The sequence below is a fragment of the Hoplias malabaricus genome, chromosome 3, assembly GCF_029633855.1.
Source record: "Hoplias malabaricus isolate fHopMal1 chromosome 3, fHopMal1.hap1, whole genome shotgun sequence".
Taxonomy (NCBI): Eukaryota; Metazoa; Chordata; class Actinopteri; order Characiformes; family Erythrinidae; genus Hoplias; species Hoplias malabaricus.
In genome coordinates, this window is record NC_089802.1 from 13,326,965 (window position 1) to 13,354,482 (window position 27,518).

Below are 27,518 nucleotides of genomic sequence, written 5' to 3' on the forward strand. Positions count from 1 at the left end.
AGGAAATAATTCTCCATAAATCAAAAAGTGCAGCTTTTTAAAGGTGACCAGGCAATGAGCTTGAGTAATGTAGGTCAGGTTGAGCTCTGAATGGTGCTTGTTGCTCCAAGTCCATGCCACTGCTTGACCAGTTCCTGTGACTTACTGATCATCTCGTTCCAGTGCTCCAACTCCCTGCCTCTGGCGTACATGAACGGCCCAATGACCACAAGTCCCAGTGAATCTGTAGGAGGAAAAATGATTGGAAACACTGAGGAAAACAAGTATAATGTGTGCTAATAATTGCAGCATGTGGCCAAAGGTTTGTAAGGACTTCAGAGTCTACAAATATAAAATTTTGCACTAAACAAACAAACAAATAAATACTTATATTAAAAAACATAATGGGACACACCTGAGCCTAAGGTCACCATGCCCAGTGTCAAGTGAAACAAGATACAGCCTTCAGGTTTAAGCTCTGGAGCAGTGGAGCATCAGCTAATTATCTAACATCAACACATGACATCACTAATGTTTATGTTGCTGACAGCAGTCAAAAATCTAAAAAAAATATATAATAAATAAATATATAAATAAAGGCTGTATTGGCAGCAAAGAGAACCAAACTGCTTATCGATACCTTTGATTTAAAAGAAACAATGGGTGAGCAGGTGTCCACAAACCTTTGGCCACATAGTGTATGACATGTATTATGATGCTTTTGTATGTTGCTAAATGCACTGCTGCTGTCAGTACACTAAAGACTGATTTTCTTTACTAGGTGCCATGGTCTTTCTGGTGCTTAGCTGATGGTCAGTTGGCTCCTCTGTTGCTGGCTGCTGGAGCTCCAGGGTCAGACAGCTAGTGTCCAGCTGCCGTGGGTGGAGCTTGAAGGTCAGCTTCTCATTAAAGGTGGGATCAGTGCCTCGGGCTACTGAAGTCCACTTCATCTTCACCACCTGAGTATGTATCTGCAGAGAGACCTGGACACAGACACCTGTTCGAGCCATAGAGTGGTCACAGCTGTGTCTTTTGGCAGAATTAAGGTGAATAATAAAATATATAATATATAATCACCACTGCTGAAACAAACTCTTGCATCCCTACTTTGAGGATTGTCATTTTTTGACAAACTCTGCATGTTTTTAGCAAACTTAGAGCAGGTATAATTTGGGCGGTGTATCATTCCTTGGTGTTGGTCATCCTCTAGTCCTTCATCAGTGGACAAAGAATGCCACCCACAGGATGCTTCTGAGTGGGTGTTTTGGGCTGGGGGACTATTCTCATTGTAGCAGTGACATTGAGGGGTCACTGTATGGTCAGTGGAGCTGATAAAATTGACAATGAGTGTATATTTCTAATTTTTAAAGTTTTGGCCGAACTGTGTATATTTGTATGCGTTTATCACCTGAGTTGCTGGAACACTGGAGTCCTCGAGCTCTAAGCACAACCACAGTGAGGCGCTGTAGAGACTGGTTGTAGTTCAGTGACACTTGGATATCGCCATGTTTTGAAAGAAGCTGATAGAGAAGTAGAAAAGAGATGTTTAAAGGTACGAAATGTTACAGATATTTACAGAACTGTTCATGAAATTCACAGTTACACAGTACTTCATAAGACTGAAAGTTTTAAAAAATTTTAGTTTAGTTTTTAAAATTTAAAATTTAATTCATTGTAATATTAAACAGAAAGAGGTGCACTGCTATGCAAGCATGGTTAGTATATGCTTTTAGTAATTTGTCTTTAGTCTTTTGGAAAAAGATATGTGCTGGTGTTCTGACGAGTTGTGCTGCCTTGTAGAAATGTGCTGCCGTCATTTTTTTACGTACAGTTTTTTAGATAAAAGAGTAGGTGAGATAAATGTAGTGTAACAGAAAGTGCTGCATGCAGAAATATAAGCAGAAGATGTGCACAGCCCAAATCCCTTTCGTAAAGAAATTATAATATATATTATAATTATATATTAATTTAAATCGTCGTGTACAGTTTTGGTATACTCAAATAATATAAGTAGGGTGACCAGATCTGAGATGGTGAAAAAGAGAGAGGGGGGGGTGTTGTATGCTTAGCTGAACCAATGTGTGCTTTTAGGTCCTTTACACCTTTATTTGTTGCACAAAACATGGGAATTTCTTTTTTAATTCATCCGAGAACTTACATTTACGTTTCGGCCTAGCTGCTCGAGATGAGGGTAGGTACATGAGCTTTGCCTGACGTAAACAAGGACTACTGACGTGCAGACTGACCAATTAAATGTTTACAGAGAGGTTTATCGACAAATAACGGTAGCTCTACAGTCAGTCCGTCCAATCAGAAGATTTTAGGCTACTTCACCACGCCCCCTTCTCACTTAAGCGAACCAATCGGAGTAGGGGAGGGCGGGACTAGTTTGTGAACGAAACGCTTCTCGAAATTCTATGTAAGCTCTAGAAAAACAAAATCCCGGACGTTTGTGAAATTCCGCACGGACATTTTTTTAAGTCTAAAAAAGAGGACATGTCCGGGTAAAAGAGGACGTTTGGTCACCCTAAATACAAGTAAATTTAAAATTGTGTAATGCAACCTGAACACACAAAAAAAACGGATTTAACACGAAAAACAAATGAAAACATTACAAGTTTGGGTCTGAGCATGCGCAGAGCTACAAAGTAGCATATTTCGACAAGGTAGCACAACTCGACAGAACACCGGATCAAATCCGCGTGTGTAATGAAGTCTGTAGATAGCCTTCAATTAAACTGGTCTTATACACCAATCAGCCAAACACTGTCCATTTTATCAGCTCCACTGTCCATATGTGTATTTTGTGGTTCTACAATTACAGTTTGTAGTCCATGTGTTGCTCTGCATACCTATCTGCTCAATTGTAGGGAACCTCACAGGACCACCACCTAGTATTTTAGGGCAGTGGATCATTCCTATCATGGCAGTGGCACTGTTGTGGTAGTTGCTTGTTAGTGTGTGTATGTAGAGCAACAGATGTATTACAGGCTGCACCTACATGGAAACTGGAGCTGATAAAATGATCTATGAACATAGGAGCAGGGAGTGCATTTAAATGTTATGGATGATATGTGTAGTTAATAAGGCTGCTTGTGTACCAGATCACTCTCAGCATCCAGGTCTCTCCACAGCACCTTTCCCGCTGCTTCTCTGAGCTCTGAGGGCCTGAGAGGGAAGAGGACGCGGCCCAGCAGGTGGTGCTTCTTCAGACGGTCCACACTGTACATGCTCAGGCTTAGAGTACACTGACTCACGGTGCTATTACACACCTGCAGAGAGCAAGCTACACTCAGTACACACAGCACTGCTTTATACACACAGAGTAACATGCAATATATAATGTACGAAAGCATTCATTATTTGTACAGTAAGACTTTAATACATGTGGGAAGCTGTAAGGCAGTGCATTTCTCTATGATTCATAACTATAACCCTTGGTCAATATTAAGCTTTTGCTCTTCATGTATTGGCCATTAGATGGAGACAAGCACTGCACTGCACCTCTCATATCTCACCAAGCTCTTATTTCTTTATTAAATGAATGCCATGTTTATGAGATATTGGACTCCTTTAACACTGTATAAATTAAAATTCATTAGCAAAAAAGAGGGCCATAATTTCCCTCTCTAGTCTCTCAGATAAAGCAGGCAGTCATAACCTCTTACAGCATGCAGCTGATGTATGACAGTAAATTAAAGCATGATGCTCTGTACTTTAATAGCTTAAGAGACACTGAAAATCATGTTGATACACTGTCTCCCATACTCCAAATAATATCCAATTTTGTCACTGGACCTATGGCGTAATGCAGCCAACAGATATAGGAAGCATACAGCCATATGCCAAATTTAGTTATACAGTTATAGACTGTACTCTGCCTGTTGCTCTGCATACTTTGTTGTGGCCCTTTATTAGTGGACACAGGACAACAGAGCACGGTGTTGGATGGACATGTTTGGTTGGTGGATTATTCTCAGTCCAGCAGTGATACTGAGGTGTTTTACAATTCCTGCAGCACTGCTGTGTCTGATCCAGTTTTACCAGCACAACACACAATAACATACCACCACCACATCAGAGTCTGACCACTGAGAACGATCCACCACTCAAATCATACCTGCCCTGTGGTGGTCCTGACCATTGAAGGTCATGATGTGGCAAACAAAATATGCAGAGACACTGATGGGTAGAACTACAAAGCACTTCTACATATAAATGGAGAGTGAGTGTAGAAACAAAGAGATGGTCAAAATGTTGTAGCTGATTGGTAGTTTAAGGCAGAGTGTGATGATTTAAGGACTTTTTTCTGTTGCTACACTGGTGGCTGCACACTTCCATTAGCACAGCTCCCTTAAACCCAGCGTGTCTCCTGTAAATAATCCTCATTTCCTGCTGCACCTGAAACACGAAGCTGTCATTGAACTGAGGCTGAGAGCCTTTAGTCCGCGCCTTAGACTGACGGTGGCGGCGGTCATCAGAGGGCAGGAGCTGTAGCTTGATCAGTGTGCTGTTGCCGTGGTAGTGGGCAGGCAGGTTAGCAGCACGGAGCAGAGAGACCACCAGCTGCTCCTTCTCGAGATTAAATTGCACAGCGAAACACAGACGCACGCCGGAGCCTCCCGGCTCGGCCCACTCACTCAGCTCCTTGGGCAGACGATACAGGTCAGGCCTCACGTTGCCCACTGGAAACCAGCCTGCAGGGTCAGGAGAATCATAGACAAAGAAAAATCAGATCCATGCATTTCCCTTCAGGACATTTTGTTGGACCTGCAGATTCCCAGGCAGGGATTGAGTCTATAATCCAGGACTACATTGTCATTTCAGAGAATATTCTTTCATGTTCAGAAGGCTGAACAGTCTAGGGCTGTCTGAGAAAACAAAAGCTTAGAGATGGGTTTAAGTAGGAAAGGCAAAGTGGAATAAAATAAATACAGTCTCTTCCTTTATTGTCTTTCAGTAACTTACTCCCAATTGTGAGAGATCCACGGTGTGTGTGGAGATGCTGCTCCCACTGCTCCTCTTCCACCCTCCCCTCACTCCTGCCAGTCACGGCTGGACTCTTAAAGGCCGGAGGCACGAAGAATGGTACTTCAGCCAAACTGAGATGTCGAACATTGAAGGTAAAAATCAAAAGAGTGAAAGGAAATAAGTGAAAAGAATGAAATAAAAATGAATAAAAGTAATAGAAAAATATGCTAAAAAATACAACATTTTGATGTTTTATGCTTTCTGAGAAATTGAGAAATACAGATTAAACTCATCCATGGCAGTGAACACACACAAATACACACCTGGAGGAGCAGACAGTCCAGCAAAGGAACGTTTCATGCTGTTTATTATGGGCATGGATATTTTATGATTATTTGACATTAAAGTGTACTGTATTTATCACACACCTGAGCAGGAACAAAGACAGTATTTATGAGTCATTTATTTTGGACATATTTCTAAGGAGGCAAGAGGGGGACATAGAGAATTAATTGAAGGGCCTTTGTCAAAGAAAGGTTTGAAGTAATATTTAACAATTTAAAACATTTCAATTATTCAATCCCTATGGCAGGCCGTATATATCCTAGGCTCATTAAACTGCCATAAACTTCTGCCGGTTGAATACGTGCCTATGACTGTATGCACTGGTCACAAAATCAAATACCAGCAACAGTTTATAGCCTCAACATTCACCCTGAACTTTTGGAGTCATAACAGAGATCCGCACCCATAGCGGCTGCTGGGTGAAGTCTGGAGCACTGCTGTGCATGGAGGGATAGTTGGGTTTGTTCGGATCAGCTGCTGATATTGTCTCTGATTCTGTCTCTTCTTCCACAGCAGGTAAACAGTCAGAGCAATCAGTAACAGGAAGATGAGCACAGCAGAGAGACCACTGGCCAATGCTACCAGAGAATCTGTAAAGCAGAGAGGTGAGATAATACAGGTAATACTTACTTAAACTGACATGGTGTTTTTCTAGAAACCCAAAGTGCTCAACGTTCTTAATACAATTAGGGGATTGCCTTAGTCACCTCCCATGTGCACCAATCATAAAACTCCAGCAGCACTGCTGTGTCTGATCTATTCGTCCCAGCACAACACACACTAATACAGCAGCACCATGTCAATGCCACTGCAGCGCTGAGAATGAGCCAACACCCAAATCATACCTACTCTGTGGTGGTCCTGTCCACAGAAAAAAAGGGTGATAGAGGCAAACAAAGTAGGCAGATCAACAGACGGACTGCAGTAATTGTAGAAATACTAAGAAGGCCTGTAAGATAAATTGAGCTGATAAAATTGACAATGTGTAGAAACAAGGAGGTTTTAGTCTAATGACTGAAGGGTATGAAAAATTCTGATAAAAAAAAGGTTGTACAGGAAAGAAGGTGGTGATTTTCTTCAAAGGGCACATGTTCTACCCCTAAAGATAAAACAGTTCTCTGGGGTCTGTGCATGCTTTGGTCAAAATAACACATTTGTCAAACACCAGAGCACCATTCTCACCCTGTCTATATAGCCCTGCTCAAAACAGCACTTTCAAAAGGCATGTTCCTTTAAATGATAATGAGCCCACCCTTGAATGCACAGCAGTGAGAAGCGAAGCCCAGAATCTTTGCTTGGTTTGTTGCGTTCTTTTATGTGTTTATTTGTGTCATGTCTGTTAAATGCCTTTGCACTCTCACATAAATGCGCGTCCAGCACTGTGATCAAAGGCACTTAGATGAGAGGATTGTGTAATTCTAAGAATTCCCATTGTTACCTAATAATAGAGCAAAATTAGGCACTTGAGGTCACCCAGTTATTGTGCACAAGCACTGAAATATGAATTTTATATATTATGTCCCATAAAAATGTACAGTGTGCCATCCCGGTTGACTGGACATTCATTCATTCATTATCTGTAACTGCTTATCCAGTTCATGGTCGCGGTGGGTCCAGAGCCTACCTGGAATCATTGGGCGCAAGGCGGGAATACACCCTGGAGGGGGCGCCAGTCCTTCACAGGGCAACACAGACACACACGTACATTCACTCACACCTACGGACACTTTTGAGTTGCCAATCCACCTCCCAACGTGTGTTTTTGGACTGTGGGAGGAAACTGGAGCACCCGGAGGAAACCCACGCAGACACAGGGAGAACTCACCACACTCCTCACAGACAGTCACCCGGAGCGGGAATCGAAGCAGGTCCCTGGAGCTGTGTGACTGCGACACTACCTGCTGCCCCTCCGTGCCACCCTTGATTGGACATATATTGTTCTAGTTTTACAGTATCATACTGTCTGAACACGATGTCACTGTGCACCAAAATGTCTAGTAGCATGTCCTGTATAGAGGATATGGCCTCTGCTTTTAATAATCTTCCAAGAACAATGTGGACAGACAGCTGTGAAGCACTCCTCTAGTCTGTGGTAATGTATAAGGTTCTTGCTGAGTAAACACGACTTGGCTTATTATGTATATGTAAACTATTACAGTTCTACAGACTACTGTTCAAATATTCTACTGTAGATAACCTCATAGCTGACCAGCCAATTAAAAATCAAGTCTCCTGCTATGGTTTATGGTTCATCAAGTTCATAGCAATTATGCCATTGTTTTTATGACCTGTTGTTGAGATAGATAAGGTCTTTACCTACCAGCCATGGATGGCCAAAGCCACTTCCTAGATTCCGGTTGTTTTTAATCACACTCTGTGATTATCAGTCATAACAATATCTTGTTCTACTGCTGCTTCCACATGTTTCCTCAGCAGTTCTCCGTCTTCGTGTCCCAAAGACTTCCACCTAATCACCACAGTGATCCTGAAGCGGCTCAGTCTGGTTAATCAACACCAAACAACCACCCAGACTCACACACACATACCCACAAACCACATTTCAGGCCAGTCTAGAGAGAGTTTTTATGCAAAGTCAGCATAACACAGACATTGAATGCCAGAAAATGGATATTCCTGCTTAAATTTTAAAACTATTTATTAAGTGTGTAAAAACAAAACAAAACATTGTAATACATTATTAACTGTATTACTGTGGTATTGCACAAGCCAACTTTAAGCCAGTATGAAGTCAAACTGAAGTAGACAGACATTTATCATGCGTGTTCAACCTAATGCAGATAAGAAAAGGCCTCTTTTCAACTTTAGTTCAGAGCTAGCTCCTAAGATATTGTCACAGCTAAATAAATAAATAAATAATAATTAATGAGTAAATAAATAAATAACAAAACAAGATTTAGATTTTTTTCAAAGTTTTCAACAATCTCTAAACGTATATTAATCAGGATTTTTTTTTAACAATTTTAATACGAGCTGATGTGGACAAAGTATATAAAACAACACAAAAGGAGATGTATGGTTTTATCCTAAAAATAAATTTATTGTCAAAAAAAAAATTATAAAAATGGCCATTTCAATGTCAAAATATTAAGAAGGATAAAAATGAAGATACTATTTTGTATCCAAGGCAATGCTTGTCTTTAATTTAAAATGAAGAGTGGCTTTAGTGAAAAACAGGTCGAATAAATATATGTCAGATAATTGCAAGAAATTATTTTTAAATAAATATACATGTCCACTTAATAAACCTTCATGACTAAACTAATGTTGAAAATAATCCATTGTTGAACTTCCTCCTGTGAGGTTCAGTATAAGTGCAATATTGTAAATCACTCCAGTTAGCCTTATAATAATAATAATACTAATAATAATAATAATATCATTCACCACGACTCTGAACTGGATAAGCGGTTACAGTCATTGAATGAATGAATGAATAATATCATTGTGGACTCAGTCAAAGCATTGTATGTTTATGCACTGATTACAGTGTTAAAGTGTCTCAGTGATAGCAAGACCCCTATTCAGGGTTTAATTACTACAAACAGTAATACACTGTTGCTGCTGCTATGATATCCTGTTATATTCAGACTCTTGCGTTCGCTGAAGTTAATGATCAACTCTGGTATACCTGGATAGCGGCAGAATCCTTATCAGAATTTTAATCAGTCAGCACGTCTGTTGTTCCCACACTACATTTCGTGCCAGAAAAGACTTACACCTGCTTAAACCTTAAAAACTTTTATTCAGGTTTGTGACTCATTACTACTACCACAGTAACACTAGTGATAGAAAACGTTACTGGTTGTCTGTGCAGCTAAAGCATCTTTTGAAATTTCAGTGTGATTTGTGCTGCATAATATCTGTACCTGTAACTTACAGCAATCATAAGGTCAGAGCTGATCATTGCTGACCATTTGCCTACATTTATGATCACATCCGAGTTATTTTTCATGTTTCAGAGACCACACAGCTTAAGGGCACATATATGAGAAGCAAAGGCGTTTATTAAGAAAGTATACATACATCCAAGGCCTGATCCTTTTCATCTGGCACATAACTGACTCTTTGGCATTTATGATGTGGATCATGTTTTTTTCCCCCTGACAGCCACCATTATCTTCTCCAAACCTGTTTTCTGAAGGTGCTGTTTTCATTGTTCCCACGGCAACCTTACAAAAAAAATGTCATGATGAAAATTCATTGGGCCCCCATTGAGCATGGCTGTTTCTATAGCAACCAGAAGAGAGATTGGTCGAGATTGGATGAGTAAGAGACAGGCACTGTGCATGTCTGTGGATGTGAGAAAAGGAGGGAGGAAAGAGAACATAGAAGGGGGAATAAATGAGTGTGCTTCCAAGAGACTGGTAGGAAAGAGAAAAGGGGGTCAGGTGTTATATAATTTAGGGACTACCCGGGGTTCCCTAATTGGATTTATTCTGACTGGAAGGATCAAAGAAGACAAAGAGAATAAGGAAAGGAAAGAAACAGACAAGTAGCCGTGGTCTGGATAGTAGTATAGGGACTAAGGGATTTGCTTTGAGATGTCTCTAGTATTCCCCCAAGTCCTGCACTGTCCTCAGTGTTCACAGGGCATAGGCACTCCCTCCTATGCCCGCCCCCTCTGATCACCCCTCCCACCCCCACCTCCTCCTCCTCCTCCTCCCTCCCGCCACCGGGGATTTGTCTCTCCCAGGCAGAGCCTCTGGTTGGTAATCAGATGACAGGAGCCGATAATCCGAGGCTACACTCTTTCCATTTTGTTCACTTCTTCACAAAGTGATCACGAGGAGAAAGGAGAAAGAAAGAGGGAGGAGAGGAGCAGAGAAGAGAGAGGGAGGAGGGGAAAAGAGTGACTGAGGTGGGAGCTTTCCAGGCAGCTGGAGAGGAGAAGAGAAAGTGGGAGGTATGTACATGTATATGTGCGGGTGGTTGTTGACTTACCTGTGGATGAAGGGTTCACCAGTGTGTTTCAGTGCAAGGACTTCTCTTCCTGCTGTAAATACATGGAGACTGGGGAGAGAATGCAGATTTGAGTAGGTAATAAAGGCAGGTTGAGATACCTTTCTTTATAATGTTCTTTCCATGATCAGGGCTGCTGGTGTATGTGTGTGTGTGGGTTTGTACTGAGACTTTGGCAGGGACAGGTGTAAGGTTTCGGGCACTTGTAGGATCATATAGTGTTGCTGCAGGTAGAAGTTGAGTTGGTATGGAACGTGTTATTTTTAGATGGAGATGGAGGACAAATATTTTCCCATCATGGCCTTGGGGAGATAAAGTCTGTCATCATCATCACCACCATTGGAGTTCCAGCCATATTGCTAGCATTCAGGTTTCACAATTAGCCCACCTTTTCCATAGTTGAATGAGAGACATTAAGGAGCATTTCATCCCAATCATAACCAAGCCAATTTCAGTCTTGTTTTTGACGTCATTTGAAAACTTGCTTTTAGATTGAGTGAAAGTTTCATGATGAATGGACCAGTACAAAATGGTCAGAAATTGAAAATAAATCTTGTCACACTAACCTCCATTAAAGTTTAAGGACATTGTTACAGTTTCTTGTAAGGATACCATTCTGAGATAATTGCCCAGCATCTATATTATATTTTGCTGAAATAAAAAAAACCCTTACAGAATATATGCACTGATAGAGCTCAATACTGATATTTATTAGTGACTTTCATAACTTTTAACTAATGCCTGTAAAAATGCTTTCATTTTGTCATTTATCATTCAAATCAAATACATCAAACTCTGCAACAATAAATACCTCTAAGTTCTTGCATAACATTATACAAACCAGGAATGTAATAATATCTGGAGTGATGTTACTGTGATTTGTGATGCTAGTATGTGTCCTGTAGCTAATGAAGCTCAAAATATTAGCAGTGTAAAAAAACTGAATATCATCTCTTTCTGTCAGAAAAATGCCTGATAATGCTGTGCATGTTTGAACGAAAGACAGGAAGCTAGTGTTTTATCTTATTGGGAAACTACTGCAATTTATGTAGGGGGAAAAATGGCATCATGCTAATATAGCAACATGGAGAAGATCTCAGCTAAAAAAAAATACAATACCATATAATCAGTATTAGCATAAGGTTCAATAAGCAGCAATAGCTCAGAATACAACAGGACTTTGTTCTGATTTGAAGCCAGAAATGTGTGTGCGTGTCTGTATGCCGACAGTAGAAAGTGACACATCAGCAGGGGTCCTAAAATCATCTGCCAAATCTGCTCAAATGACAGAACTGAGATATGAACAAGGCTAGCCAAGTCATGAATTCGCTAATCAAGGTCTGACTCTGTTCAAATATTTGGAACCTTAGTCTTTGTGACAAAATTCAGGAAGTCAAGATGGGAAGATAAATTCAGATTCGCAATTGATTTTCAGCTCTGCAATGTCCCTCCCTTTTTCTGGGGTGAGGGTGTCTCATTCTATCCACTGTGCAGACAGTGATCGTTGTTGTATGGCACCCACACAATCATTTACTCTTGAGTGAAGTTGGCAAATGGCATGTTGTGGCTTAAGGCTCAGCTTGGTCTTAGCCTACTGTAAACCCATCAGTAAGTGCATGGATAACTGACATGGCTTTTGTCCAGCTCTCTTTGTTATACCAGGGGAATTCATATGCAAAGAAAACTAAATACAGCTGCATACCACAGCGTCTGCAAATTTTATGATGGCTAACTGGAATGTGAGAAGTCCTAAAACGTTTAAGTCTGGTTTAACAGGCTACAGAATGAGCAGAATGGAGATGTTGACCCATTGGGGACAGTGAAGGTGTGAGAAGATCTAGGCCACGATAAAGGGGTGGTCAATGTATTGATCATCTTTTCTGTGCTGTTTCTTGCAGAATATTTAAATTAATGAGGCAAGTTACACTTACAGTATCTCTTTCTTTAATCACCAGGACTTTCAATATGGCAGAGGGCAGACGTCCAGTATCTGAGATCTATGGCACTGGAAATCATCTTGGTTCAGCTGGAGTAGAGATTGTGGATGACCATGAGCCTCGCATCATCTCCTTATCCAAGAGTTTTACAGACATGGCGAGCGGTCCTCCTCAGAGAATGGAGCTGGCTTGGTGCCGGAAGGATATCCGCAAAAGTGCCAGCACTGCTGTGTGCCCACAGAGGCCTGCCAGCCTGGGCGGGCCAGTCAGTGGGGTCCCGGCTTCTTTAGAGTTTGAGCAAGGTAGTACGTGTAGTGGCAATAGCACTCCAGAGACAGTCATCTGGCGTGGAGGAAGCACACAGCCCTGGAACATCACGGAGGATTCACCAGCAAGGACGGCAACACAAGAGCTTCTTCTAACAAGACAGCGAGCTTATACCAGTGAAAGGTGTGCTCCCTGTTCCCCATCCACACATAGGAGCTTGAGGATGGAGTGCCTCGAGGGCAGGGAGACATGCTGCCAAGGCAGAGCGGCTGCAGAAAACCTGAAGGCCTGCAACTGTTCCAGGATGGTCTGCGGCATGATGTCTCCTGCTCTGGGAGCCAGGCCATGCCTTAGAAGTGCACACAGCCTTGCACAAGATACAGATATTTGTACCATTAAAGGTAATGGCCACCATTTTCCTGGAGCCAGTGCGTGCAGATCAGCCTGTGGTAGCAGTTCACTGAGGAATTCTTGTGTTGTACCCTGTCCAGGACATTTAATATCTCTGCCAGTCTGTGCAGGAAGTCCTTGTCCAGGACAGAGGTCAGTACTCCATTCTAATTTGCTTGGTTTTCCACCACTGGTGTCTTCAGTTAGTGAGACGGGTCTAAACAATCGGGCTGGGGGTCACTGCTGTGGACCTGAATTGGGTGGTAAGAACTCTTCCACCCTTAAACTAGACAAACTAGTCCATAGCCAACAGACAGTCAAAGATGCCTCCACCATGACATCTGTGTGGGAATCCAAAGACGTTGGCGTACAAACCATGTCGACCGATTCCCTTGTTTCTCCACTGTTGAATAGGCTCCCTGAGAACTGTTTGACAGATGGTCCTGGTTCAGACACGTGTCCTGCTGTAGAGGACCCAGGTCCCAAGACCCCTGTGAAGGAGGTGGAATGGGATGCAGAAGGAATGACATGGGAAGTATACGGGGCATCTCTGGACCCAGAAGAACTTGGACTGGCAATCCAACGGCACCTGGAGCTGCAGATCAAGGAGGTGGCAGCCGCAGCTGCAGAGAAGCAATCATCTGTGGAAAACAATCGTTCATCCATGCAACAGAACAAGAGACAAAGGAAGAGCGGACGTCTGGTGCCATCCTTGCCCAGTCCGGCATGCTGCACCAGCTCCAGTACCGTGGGAGACTAAAGAGACAAAAGAAACTGTAGACCTCCAATACCTGTAAATGGCCTTCTTTACCTCCCAAGCGCTTCTCTTGCCTATATAATAGATGCTGCAGAATCAGCTGGTCAGGTCAGAGTCCTTAAAAAAAAATCTTAGCAGAATCTATAGTTTGCAAATTGGCTCTACTACTTGGCAAAGACAACTTAGGTTGAGAAGGCAGTTGAGAAATTTGAGGGCTGTCCTTCATGGAGGTAAGAGTTAAACCCCAATTCTGGACTCTTACACTCAGGGACAACTTCAGGCAATACATGAAACTAACTCACATACACAAAACACATGTACACAAACACACGCACTGTGCCAAATGTTGACCGATAAAGTGTATTTCAATGTTGGTAGTAGATTAAACAAACGTAGGCCATTTTGCAAACTCTCAGAATACTCTTGACATAAATCTATTTATCCAGTGTGCCATTATTAAAAGTGGATTTCATTTTCCCACAGACAAACGCATTGATATGTGATGAAATATTTATTCGAAAGAGTATGGTTTAGGTTTTGATTTTTCCAAACACACAGGGTTATAGCTGCCATAATTCCTCAAAAGAAAACCACTAAGTAAGTATCAATCTCATAACTCCTGTTCACAGCTCATTGTATACTGTAAATGCTTCATGTCGGGCCTCTATCAAGGTCAAAGTGATTGCATTCCTTTGCAGAAATTATTTGTATACTTAATGTCCGTTACATACTGTGTAAGATGGTGATGATAATTTAGTAGCGTTTTACAGTCATCTAAGTTCTAGGTATTCATTGGCGGTGTGGGGAGGGGGTGGTATGAAAGACTGAATTATTGTTATGGAATGAAATGACATTTGCTTACATACTGAAAAACACAATTATTACTACTTATTAATCACGTACCGAACACTTACCTCTAAATGAAATTCAGTTGCACATTTCAAAGAATATCTTTATTAGTTTCAGGGAAAATACCTTAACAAAGGCACAGTGATATACAGAATATAAATAACAATATTTGTTATACATTCAATCAGATCAATGAGATCTTTTTTTTATTATTTGATAGACTTTCAAAACAGGCCTATATTACATATCCAGTATTGTACTTAACACATTGCCAGGGGCTTAATATGAGCTTCTTTACAGTCCAGCTTCAGTTTACGTAACTGGAACATTAAGAGAATCTCATAGTAACATTACTGTTATACGAATAGTAGTCACTACCACAATAAAGCCTTAGGTCCCTAAGCAAAGTGTACAAATCTGTCTCAGGAGGAAGGATGTTTCTGCCACTAAAACACTGTCATTGTAGAACAAGTAAAGTGTAAAATGTAGTCAGTGTCTTCTAAATTAACTAGAACAACATACATTTGGCTGAAATGTTCTCTCTAAAGCAACCTGCAAAAACGTTTAAATGCTTTTTAGAGAACAGTTTTTGTAAGCAAGATCAGTGTGTCAAAACCATTTTAAACCTAGTATACTGTTCAGCAAAGCTTTTAAACTGGTATAAATCATTTATGTAATGGGAGGGTTCTTTATACCACTGAATGGTACCTACAATCACACTCCTCATTCACAAACAGGGTTTTTAGGCATTGATCAATGTATTCCCCCTACCCAGGTTTGGAAATATTTAGTCATTCACTGACAAGACATTAAAAAAGCAGATACTGTATTTTAAAGTAAATGCTTTTCTGGGTCGAATATGTGCTAACACATTTAATCCATTTTAAGCTGAAATGACTGAGATGTTTCTGCACAGTATACAAGTATATGCATATAAATAATGTCTCAATTAGATAAAAACACCAAAGTCTGCTGTTAATTGTAAACAATTAAAAATTAATTTCAGGTGGGAAATAATACCATAACATCATACATACAGAAATATGCTTTCTTCGTCCTTTCATTTTATCAGCAACTCTTGTTTATCCTGATCTATGCCTAGAACACAGAGGACTGTAAAAGGAAGCACTGTAGGGTCATGGATGATTCTACACATGACTGATGTAATCAGCTGGAAACAGACACTTAAAGGCTCCATAATGGAAAAGATCACTGAAGAGACTTAACTGTATGTGTATGTATGTGTGTGTATATATGTGTGTGTGTGTGTTTTGCCAGTTCTGGTCAACTCTCCCGGCTGTTTTTCACAGCTTTGTTCTTTTGCCAAAGCAAATTGATCTTTTTAGACCACAGCATTGTGACTGAGTGTCAATAGATGCCATGGACCATAGAGGGCAGGAAGGTTTCAGTGTAAGGTTTCTAATCCAAACAGGCTTAGTATATTTCAGTGTGTGAGAAAGCTTCATGATAGCTTGTGTCTTAATAATGTATGGGTAACAATAAATAATTTCATAAACTACATTTCAATTTCTTTCTTCAAGATGTTTCTGATGTCTGACAAAAATGTGTATCTCAAAAAAAAATTTAAAGTAGGAAATACATTCTTAAATTTGAAGGTAAGGAAATGAAAATTCATTATATTCTAAGATTTTTCAAACCATTTCTGTTGGTCCGTTAATGGTAGAGTTTTAATAAAATGTAAAGAGCAGCTGAAATGTTCATACCAAGGCAAAATGTTTAATGGAAATACTCTGGGTTATTTTTTTGGACAGCAGTGGTTTGTAAAAATATGTGATGTAATGCGTTTCATTGGCAGATGAGCTGCCTCTCGGAGACACTTGAAAGAATTAGCTTGTTTATCTCTGTGTAGTATGGAGAGACTGGGAGAGAGAGAAATTGCCTGCATGAGAGAGGGTCCCGCTAAACTTAGTGAACTGTGTTGTGGTGAAATGCCCTGGACATTTCCACAGCCTTTGAGCTTTTGGATGAGCAGGCACATTCTGTGGTATTGAGCACCTCATCTCACTGCTTTTCTGTTGCGCTTGTTGTTGTTCCATGTCTCACTGTTTACAGTGAACACAACATCTGAGCACTAACACAGACCCGGCACACACTTACAAGACAACAGTGCACAACACTAGCAACAACACTATCTAAGCTCAGATGTCAGTATATGGGAATTTATAAACATTAATAACTCAAATCATGTAGATAAAATACATAATGCTGGTATGGCTACACCCACTGCTACCTAGAGTGCCTAGGTATTTTTCCTACTGATTTAAAGCCTGGGCCCTCTTTCTCAGTAATTTCCCCACCGCCATCTGCTGGTGGAGTGCAGGAATAGCACCTCTACTCTAAAGCCCCATTCCAGGATCGCACAGCACCATGGCCACCCCAGAATAATCTTGTGGTAAACACGATTTAGTGAATGTGGATTTATATTGTCTATGTTGAAAGAGCCATGACAGGACTGAATATATTACATAAGTTTGTGGACACCAGGTAACTGTGTTTGAGTCTAATGTTACAGAGTTTGTTCCCATACACTAGGTTGGAAGATTGCTGTGATGACTTTATTGCATTCAGCATTCAAAAGTGTATCAATGAGGTCAGGTACTGATGCTGGATTATTAGGTCTGGATCACAGATGTTCCACCTCATTACAAAGATAATGGATGGTGCTCTATCACTTCACTGAACACAGTTCTACTGCTCAACAGTCCAGCGCTCTGGGGCTTTATACCCCTCTAAACCATGCTTGCCATTCAGCATGGTGACAGTAATCTCTGTTCAAAGAGGTGCAGTTAAACTGTTTAAAAATAAGCAGCTGCATCAGATCACCATATTCATTTGGTTAATGTTTTCTTTAAAGATTATAGGAGATGTGTGGCTGGAAGTGGTTAAATTCAGTATAAGGGGTGTCTTTAGATGTATAGTGTACCTCACCAAAATGTCAACATCAGATTGAAATAGGTGCTCAAGTATTGTGACAGTGAGTGTAAAGGCAAAAGCAATTTCAGTTTGCTGGTCTTTTTTCTCAGACTGAAATGGGTGGATTTTTAAAGCGTTTATCTCAACCTTAGCTTAAGCTTCAAAACTGCATCTTACCACTGGTCCCCTGGCCTATAATAATTGGGTAAAATAAACTCAGAGGACTAAAACGAGCACAGGTGTATCCCTACATGTGTGTGGTGGCCAGAGGTCATCTGAAGGTTAACAGGTCTTCAAATCCAAATAGTGGCGTGGCGTGACTGGCAGGAGGAAGGGTAGTGTTGTTTTGCTCTGTAGTAATGTAGTATGAGTTGGAAAGTGCTGATGGAACTCTCACTCTGCTCTGGGGGCCAGCCTGTTGGGAGTACCCCCCACCCACGCCCACACACACTCACACACACACAAGCTCCACCAGAACAATCCAGGAGCAGGGGAGGGCATTGTGGACACCCATTGTCTGGGGAGAGAGGGGCGTAGCTGTGACAAAGGGTGGCTTCAGCCCCGGACATACTATAAAAGGTGCTTCTCCAGAGCGGCGGCACACTAAACTGTGAATCATGGCAGTGAGGAGACCCCTGTTACCCCTGCTGTTGCTGGGCCTGGCTCTGGAGATCACCTGCACCTACACCTTCACCCCTAGCCGCCTCCAGCAGCATAAAGTCCTCCACCTGGGTGAGAGTCAAAGATGGGTTCTTGGCTTCGCTTTCTTTCCAAATACTTCGATGTCACTGCACAGAGATTTATGCACAGCTTCCTGTTTTCTCTGCTCTATGAAATGTAATTTATGTCTCTCTTAAAACTAACAAAGACTTTATTAGTTATATAAGAAACCTAAACTGTTGTTCTATTACTGTAACTTAGCACTGTTTTAACTCCTTAATCTCCCAGACTAGTTAATCTGTCATTACTAGGTATTAATTCTATGTTTACTGTGAAACTAATATGTAATATTGAATCAACACTTAATGTGTAGTTCATCAAAATCATAACATAGACACTTTAAAGAAAGAGGGAAGGCTTTCTTGACCTTTATGATATAATTAGTAGTTTTTGACTTTTTTCTGTGATCATTATGACAAAAAGCAGATGCTCTTTTTTTAACAGTGAGACATGGAAGTATAAAATGATAAATAGCATTCTTAACTCTTGTAGGGTGCAGCACTTACTTCTACATACATCTTGCATAAGAGAGTGATTCTTGAGATACTTTGAATATTCAAATTGTTCATCCTCAGACTGGCCGAAGGACTGTGGCCTGGCTCACTTCAAACCAAACACTGCAAAGCGTATCGTCTCAGGCAATGAGGCCAGACCTCACTCCTGGCCTTGGCAGGTCTCACTGCAGGTATACAGCTTTTGCAAAACAGAATACAACAGCACACACCAGTTAAACCAATACATATGATGTCTACACTTTGTCACATTTCAGGTTCGTCCAAGAGGAAGTAAGCACTATGTCCACGTGTGTGGAGGGACTCTGATCCACCAGAACTGGGTGCTCACTGCAGCCCACTGCTTCCAGAAGTAAGCCTTACAGATGTTTCCTCAAACCTACAGCAATGTGAAATGCGGTAACACTTTGTCTACATTTTACAGTAAAATAATACCTAACAAAACTACTCAGATTCCAGCGAACACAGCTCTCGGCTGGGGTTTTTTCAGTATCTTAATCCATTAATTAGAATGGGTTTTTAAAAGCTTTATGATGATATATAGGGCGGCACGGTGGCGCAGCAGGTAGTGTCGCAGTCACACAGCTCCAGCGACCTGTGTGTGTTCGATTCCCGCTCCGGGTGACTGTCTGTGAGGAATTGGTGTGTTCTCCCCGTGTCCGCGTGGGTTTCCTCCCACAGTCCAAAAACACACGTTGGTAGGTGAATTGGCGACTCAAAAGTGAGTGTGTGAGTGAATATGTGAGTGTGTGTGTTGCCCTGTGAAGGACTGGCGCCCCCTCCAGTGATTCCAGGTAGGCTCTGGACCCACCGTGACCCTGAATTGGATAAGTGGTTACAGATAATGGATGGATGATGATGATATATAATGTTTCTTTGAACTGTGGTATTAGCTATGTAACTGACTTTCACAACAAGAGTTAATATTTGTTGTTCCATCTATACTTTCTATAATCTTTCCTTGTAAATCATATCAATGCTGCATAGTATCCCACTGTTTTAAGATCATAAGGTTAATGTGTTATGTAGTAGGTAAGCTGCCAGTGGGAAGAAGACAACAAAACATAACCACAGATTATAAACTATATCTCAACAATTGCCACTGATTTTTCTTACTGATATCCATGACCATTTGTTTTTATCAGTTCTTCTTTCCTGTTCCACATATTGTAGGGGGAAGGCTGAGGATGCAGGGAGCTGGCGGATTGTGTTGGGGAAGCACCAGCTGAAGAGGTCAGAAAAGGCAGAGCGCATATTCCCCGTGAAGAGAATCTACAGACACGAGCATTTCCGCTACCCAGCTCACAGCGAGCTGGACTATGACATCGCCCTGGTTAAGGCTGGCACAGACATCCTGCCCAGCAACTTCATCCGCTACGCCTGCCTGCCGCGCAAGCAGACCAACCTCAAACCAGGACACTACTGTTGGGTGACTGGCTGGGGCGACACGCGAGGTAAAGACTACCCTCATTCAACTGTCCAGCATGTGAGGCTTGGGCTAACCATACAGCAGCAGGTCAAGAATGACAAGAACATTAGAAAGAGGCCTTGATATAGAGTCACTCACCTTGAGGTTGCCTTTTGTATCTAAGGTGGGAAGGAGAATGTGTCGCTGGCCGAGGCGCTGAATCAAGCTCGCCTGCCCATCATCGACTACAAAACATGCAGGCAGAAAAAGTTCTGGGGCGACCGTGTGAGGGACTCCATGATTTGTGCTGGATTCAGAGACACAGAAGGACCTCCTGCTGCCTGCCAGGTAAAACAGGACATTCCACCGCAAATAAGGGATTATAAGAGGGTCATATCTGGAAGATCTAAAGTCATTTAATTATGAATTTAAAGGAACACTACATCATATTTTTATCTTAAAATGACAGTTTCAAATCATTGTCATGTTTCACTGACCTGTAATAGGAAAAATAGAACCTCTGTTGATGCTACTACACTGGGCTCAGCACTGCCTAAACTTCACTATACTTTTGGAGGAGGGTAGGAAACCAACCCATTCCCTCCCCCTCCCCATTGATTTCAGTACAATGAAAAAATTCAGTAAAAATGTATTACATTCGGAGGGAAGCTTAGTAGCAAACAAAACAAAAAAAAACACCCTAGTGTTCCTTTAAAAGATTCCGTACCAGTTCCAGTTCAGTTTTTTATCATTAACAAATTAATTACAACTAATAATAGTTATAACATGAGTTTATTAATTGATCACAATATTTAAAATGCATGAATCATTTGCAAAATGCAAAATCAAATAGATCTTGTCTTTTTAAAGCAATAAAGTAAAGATACCTCTATAATTCCTAATTCTTTACTCATAGATTGTCTCTAGTACATATTGCCATGGTAATTAATTAGAAATCAAAGAACTATAAAGGGATATACAATTTTTGTTTTAGAACATAATATAATATAATAACTACTACTACTAATAATAATAATAATAATACACATTCCACAAAGCAAGATAGAAAAACAAGATTGACTCTTATGCCTTTTCTCCCTCAAGGGGGATTCAGGTGGTCCTCTGCTCTGTCAGTTGGGTCGGGACCGCTGGGAGGTACATGGCGTGGTGAGTTTCGGGCCTATCGGCTGCACAGTGGAGAACAAGCCCAGCGTATTCACTCGCACTGCTGCCTACATCCCCTGGATTGAGGCCACCCGCATCAGGGACTTCTTCCTGCACTGATCTCCCTGACATCAGTGACCTCTTCGTCCAACTCCAGGGGGAGAACAGTGACGCTGTGACCTTCCAGGGCCTGGGTCTAGTTCCACACACATGCTCATTCGTCTGTACTCTGTACTGAGCACTAGTAGCGCACTCCACACCACCAGCCACTAATGTTAGGACAGTTTGCACTGCAGTGTGGGTCGCTTCAACGCTATGCTTGTAAGATTGCACCGCTCTTGAATGGAAAGAACATCAGACACCTTAAGTCCTTAACTGCTTGCTTGGAGCCACATAACCCTATGCCTTCTGCTTGGCTAGTTTTCTTACATAAACATACAACAAAAACCTAATTCTGGTATTAAAGACTATTCTCAATTATTTGGATTTGGCCTGGACCAGCTACCTGTATTAATATCCTGTGAGATCTGGCTTGAGCTGGCCTCCTAGTGGTTTGGATCCTAAATCATTGAAGTAATGCCATAAAAGTAAAAAAAAAAGACTAATTAACTGAGAGCCTTACCAGGAATAAAACACTTCCATCCCAAGACCTGGTCTCAGTGCCATTCAGTTCTATTGGTGGTATACACTTTCCGAGAGACTATTACCATTAGCATTATAACACATGCTATTCTTTGCTTCTTATTTGTGGACTCATTCAGACATGTCCAAGAAGGATCTTTTTAAATTGTGGCACAACAAAATACCATTTGAAACCAGAACGAAGCAAAGAAGTCTGTTAATGGCAAAACATCCCTCTTTACCACTGTAAACAGATGGCATTTTGTCTAATAAACAGATCTATGAAGTTTTGGTTTCAGCTGCACATTTACTGTTTAAATGAATTTAGATTTATCTGTTAGCATTCATATTGACATATGTATTCCACCAAAGTGTGAACTAGCAAAAAGCAAAGTTTCACTGCTCCTCAGTGGGGCACTTAATATTTAACATACAATAAATGAAGGCAATATGATCAGAGACTTCTGAAGCTTCAATACAGATTCATAATTCACATTTTCGAATGCTAGCACAGATTACCCTACCAGCTATCAGAATCCGAGCCAATAAACAGAGTGGTACTTAGATGAATACTGCAAATACATCACTGAAACATGACTGAATAGCAATCAAATGGGAACTGTTACCTAACACCACAAAAAAAAAAAAAAGAAGTGAACTACACGTTCAAAAGTTAACCTTTACACTTTTAATTTAAGTGTTGAACTGATTAAATCAGCTTAGATATATAATGGTACATTTAGATCCTGCCAAAGTGGTAAACACTTATGAAATTGTATGCCCACTTGCGTCAATGTCCAGAAGCATACAGTTCAAATGAAAATGTTTTGATTATAAACATTGTTACAATATTGAAAAGTATCACATCATTACATTGGGTGGTAGGCCATTGCAAGAATGTCACTGCGGTGTACTAAGGCAGCTGAGTTCTGCCTTATTGATAATCAACATAATATTCTTATGAAAGAAGCCCCAAAACAAAACATTGGTCCAAGGATCCCCAAAGGATTGGGCCCACTCCAAGTGGAGAAGGAGACAAGTCAGTTAAGGACAGGTTTAGAGTCAAAATGTCCAAGGTTTGAGCTCTGGGTTCTCTTCAATAACGTGAGGGAGTTGTGCCTTTAAGATGATCCCAGTTATTGTAAAGGGCATACAATGCAGAAAACGCTAATCCAACAAGACCTCCCCTGGCCACTCCTCTCAGTCCACCTGACAACAAACATACAAACAGGAGATTAACTCAGAAAATTATGTATTAGTACAATTATTTATAACTATGCATTAACAAAAACACAAAAAATCATTGTTATAAAAATACTGATGGTGACAATACTAACTTGTGGATTTATACATCATTCCTGTTAATGTCCCAGCAGCTACTGTGTTCAGATCATCCTCTGCTCCTCTAGCCTTCTCAATGACTACTCCAAAAACACTATACAACAGAGCTGTGGAGAGATGATACTTGTTAATACAGTGAATTCATTTGGCCTATACACTGCTACTCACTCCACAGTAGACAGCATTAGATTCCTAATAAAACTACACGTTACCAAAGGCATTGCTGTGTTGTTCTCACCTATTGAACCTAATGTGTTAGCCCATGATGCCCCTTGCCTTGTGACCATGTTTAAAATCCTGAGGAAATAAAAAAAATAGATTTGTAAATATTTATTACCTCATCAGTGCCAGAATGAATATAGCAGGTACACATTAGAATTAAGAGTGCTCCAGAGCTTAAGTCTTAAACTTACTAAAGTATTTCTCACCAACACATTATTTACACAAACAAACTTACTGTACATTTCTGGGTTTTGACCATGCCATGTCCCTTGTCTCCTTTAGACCCATACGGAGCCCATTCAGCGTTCCAAAAGCAGCACCTACAAAGCATTCATACACAACCCTTCATTTGGTAGTCTTTGAAGTGGTTCCTAGGATTAGCCAAACTTATTACACCCATGATTTTTAAGTAACCACATGAAAAACAATATAAAGTGCCACCATTAATGTCTTTACACACCCAAAGTGATATATGGATGACAGTAAATTTTTTCAAATGTGTATAATATGATATGGCATACTAAATTTTTCAAACCCTGAAAATGCAACATTAACTTATTCATCCTCTGTTTGATATTTGCAAACATTTGCCTGTCAACAATAACACCTTTGTCATTTTTGTCTCAATAGTACACTAAAAACAGACCAATATGTCCAAATGTTTGTGGACATCCTTTAAATCTCATATCTAAGTAGGGCTGGACAATTAATCGAAAATTAATCAAACTCGACATTCAAGACTTCTAATCAACATACTCTTGTTTATATTGATTATTTTTATTCTGTTATGTCCCCTGTGTGTGTTCATGTACTGTCTCCTTAAAATCACGCTACATGATTCTGCCCCTATCTGCCACATGGAAGCAACCTAAACACAGAGGCTGACCGAGCGACCTGAGCAGCTCGTACTAAAGAAGAACACTGTGTCTGTGGTTTGGACGTGATGTGTTTAACTATCATTAAGATAACACTGAATAGAAAGAAATCAAATGTAAACGCTGAGGGAAAAATAAATGAGAGGAACAAGCTCCCAGCAACATTAAGAAAAACATTCCATATTTAATACTGGAGCATTTTTACAATACAAGCCTCGTCACTGAGGGTCAAAAATACAACATCAAAATAATAGTTCATTAATCGTAATCATGGTTAAATGTTAAAGCTAATTGTGATATTGTTTTGCGCTCATATCGCACTGAACTACAAGCAAGGTAACCGATGGCTGAAAGTATGCACTAAAACAGTCACAGTTTCAGCTCGACTAAAATGTGATTCATTCTTTTATATTAAACTGCATGTAAACACTGATGCAATTTGCATTTTATGAGCAGCTTAAGGAAGATATTTTAGCCAACATTTTCACTGCAAAAAGCATTTAATCCATTTTAAATGTCCAGTGTATTTTTGAATTTGACCATTTTACATTTTCTTGTCATTTTTCTCCCCACCACATATTCAGTGTGTGCCCGCATTAATTCTTATATTACAGGAATTAGGGGATAAATGCTCCCAAACAACTGTGCGCATTGCAACTGAAAAAAGAAAAGCCATCCTTACCTGTAATACAAGACCCTCCAATGGTGAAGAAGGCCAGTTCAAAGCGACCACGAGTTTTGTTTGCTCCAGTTGGGAGTATAAACTCATCTGTGTCCTAAGCATTGTAACAAACAAATATAAAGTAAAACATTACTTCATAATTTAAACAGAACTTTAATGCAACCACTAAAATGTGGCTGTACATTTGATGAAGATACACATTTGATTAGTTCTGATCATTTTACACCAAAAAGGCAAATGAGAAAATAAACAGAATACTGATCAACTATTGTTTTACATTATTGAGATATATTTCTTTGCTAATTTATTGAATCTTTACACCTTACATGAGATGGATAGTAACATGGGTGGGTGATATGGCAAAAGTATGACAGTATTTCACAATATTCTACTTTTCATGTTTTGTTTTTCTAAGCCTAGATGTTTAGAGGAACTTTAGAGAGAAAAAAACTAACCAATGACACCACATTTAAACACAAAATTACAATTACTTAACTGAATATTTAATATACTGCTCTGCCATACATTACTTAAACAAAGCTGTTCAGTGTTCTTTTAACAGTATCTTTTGAATTATATGACAATAGGCAACACTGTTTGTTTTTTGTTGTATGTTATTAATATTTCTGAAAAAGAAGAACATTAATAAATAAAAGTATTTAAATGATACACTGACCTGCACTAGGTAACGAGGGTCAACATTGAGGTAGGGCGAGAGAGGGCTCATTCCAGTCACTATGGAGAGAGAGGGAGAGGGACAGAGAGAGAGAGAAGTATTGATAACACTTAAAATTGGTTGTACAAAATGTCTGCTTAATTCAAATACTGAGATATATAGCCAAATGTCAAGTTCCAATCAGACTATAATTTTCTCGATAACAAGCAAATGTCATTTCACTGAATTAATTAAAGGAGACATTGTGAGAACATTCAGCACAAACAGGAGGTCAATGCCACAGTTAAACTACCTAGCATCTCAAGGCCACGAAGACCTACAAAAACAACAAACCCTTCAAACTCGAGTTGTCCGTTCCATCTTAAAAGGTGTAGCTAATTGTGTTACTTAGCTACCGTTTAAAGCGGAACGGATATTTTTGAAATGAAACAAACATCAGCTACGTAAACTCGGAGATACTCACGCGGTACCCCGGCCAGTTCTGTGTTTGAATACTCTGGAGAACCACCACCAAAAATACCCCCAAGTCCGGCTTTAAAATTCCCCGAGCCCGTGTTATTCTCCATGATTGTGAGCGGAGAGCCGTGTTGAAGCTCTGTATCAGAAACTATTTATTCTCGTGTGCCGAGTCCTGTGGTCCGGGCTGCTGTTTTGGTTCGGTTCAGAGTGGGGAGTCCTCCGTGTGGGTTTAGAGACAGCGATCAGTGCGCGTGTTTATCGCAGGACGGAGCCGGTTACAGCCGAGAAATCATCTGACCTCCAACATGCGCCGCTGCCGCAAAACTGAAGAACACGGCTTACGTAACACTGTCGTGAAGTTGCTGCGTCGTTAAAGGAGAAGGATGCTGCAGGCCGGAGCGCCAGTGGGCGTGAGTAAAGAGCAGAGCATATGCTAATCATTTTAGACTGCAGCCAATTACACAAGCGAAACTTGATGTCAGTCACTTTTTATTAAGCCAATCATCAGCCAGAGCTGTCCATAATATTTTAATGCAGCCAATGGCGTTCACGTCCTCTACTACAGGGGTTTGTTTTGTGGCGGCAAAGACATGGCGATCAAGTTGAAACTCTGGGGAACTTACAGCTTTGTTTTAGGTATAATTTAACAGTTAACGGTGTAAACAGATAATCTGCTGGAACAGTAATTTAACTTTACCAAGTGTTGTGTCAGCACCACTATAACTAGGAAGCGAGGTTTGCTTAGAGTAAATTAGTGCTGTTTCTAAATTCTGAAATTAACAACAGATTTTTTTTATTTACAATAACAATCAACTTAGTCTAACATACTTTTCTGTGGAGAAACATTGTGTGTGTTTGTCTATGTTTCTTTAACACCCCATAGAAGTGCTGAGAGCATGTCTGGGGAAGACACACAACAAACTCCCATCCTTCCAGTACATTTACCAGTTGTGTCACGCGATAAAGACTCAAACTCAAAGCAGATTGCGCCCACTGAGCACACAACCTGTTTACCATGCTACCATCTGGTAGGCTGCACAGAAGCATCTGTACTAGCTGTGAATGCTGCTATTCTCTTTCATTTCATTTTCATATATATGACTGTATACTTTGTCACTTTGTGGTGTTAGTTATGGACAGTTGCTAAAGATCACTGCATCTGTGCACATGCATACTTATTTATTCATATTTAAAGCTATGACACCACAGGTAGGTTGTCTTCTGTCTTTGCACTACTGCATAGTTAGCTATAGTCATATCTTCCACACATGATCATTTATTAAAATAAAAAAACACTTATGAAGCTGCACATTATTATATGTTTAGTACATTTCTGCATGTACAGTATAAATTATAGTCATCTTTTCTCCTGTATACACTGTATTGTACAGCTGTAGAGTAGAGGTGGGCCATACCAGGAATTTTGGTA

General features: G+C 40.5%; 4 protein-coding genes across 5 annotated transcripts; 2 read left to right on the top strand and 2 right to left on the bottom strand.

The window, feature by feature from the left end:
* Positions 1–74: 74 nt before the first annotated feature.
* Positions 75–6,840, bottom strand: syt15 (synaptotagmin XV). The gene is made up of 8 exons (XM_066663138.1): positions 6,831–6,840; positions 5,699–5,885; positions 4,948–5,081; positions 4,381–4,676; positions 3,081–3,251; positions 1,388–1,499; positions 758–976; positions 75–223 (listed from the first exon to the last, which is right to left on the bottom strand). The coding sequence occupies exons 1-8, from the start codon at positions 6,838–6,840 to the stop codon at positions 75–77; spliced, it is 1,278 nt and encodes a 425-aa protein (XP_066519235.1).
* LOC136692455 (G protein-regulated inducer of neurite outgrowth 2) lies at positions 4,999–15,956 on the top strand. 2 transcript variants are annotated; one of them, XM_066665870.1, is made up of 3 exons: positions 4,999–5,102; positions 5,809–5,900; positions 12,231–15,956. In XM_066665870.1, the coding sequence occupies exon 3, from the start codon at positions 12,241–12,243 to the stop codon at positions 13,627–13,629; it is 1,389 nt and encodes a 462-aa protein (XP_066521967.1). In that variant the 5' UTR covers positions 4,999–5,102; positions 5,809–5,900; positions 12,231–12,240; the 3' UTR covers positions 13,630–15,956. The 2 variants fall into 2 exon arrangements, with proteins under 2 accessions (XP_066521967.1, XP_066521968.1); XM_066665871.1 differs by lacking the exons at positions 4,999–5,102; positions 5,809–5,900 and adding an exon at positions 10,143–10,219.
* Positions 15,957–18,011: 2,055 nt separating this feature from the next.
* On the top strand, positions 18,012–21,517 carry zgc:112285 (uncharacterized protein LOC561476 homolog). The gene is made up of 6 exons (XM_066664309.1): positions 18,012–18,141; positions 18,705–18,814; positions 18,899–18,993; positions 19,815–20,095; positions 20,234–20,397; positions 21,154–21,517. Exons 1-6 carry the CDS (start codon positions 18,027–18,029, stop codon positions 21,331–21,333), a joined length of 945 nt encoding a protein of 314 aa, XP_066520406.1. The 5' UTR covers positions 18,012–18,026; the 3' UTR covers positions 21,334–21,517.
* Positions 21,518–21,653: 136 nt separating this feature from the next.
* On the bottom strand, positions 21,654–26,465 carry timm23a (translocase of inner mitochondrial membrane 23 homolog a (yeast)). The gene is made up of 7 exons (XM_066664308.1): positions 26,094–26,465; positions 25,631–25,689; positions 24,955–25,048; positions 23,633–23,717; positions 23,414–23,472; positions 23,172–23,282; positions 21,654–23,043 (listed from the first exon to the last, which is right to left on the bottom strand). Exons 1-7 carry the CDS (start codon positions 26,194–26,196, stop codon positions 22,931–22,933), a joined length of 624 nt encoding a protein of 207 aa, XP_066520405.1. The 5' UTR covers positions 26,197–26,465; the 3' UTR covers positions 21,654–22,930.
* Positions 26,466–27,518: the final 1,053 nt, after the last annotated feature.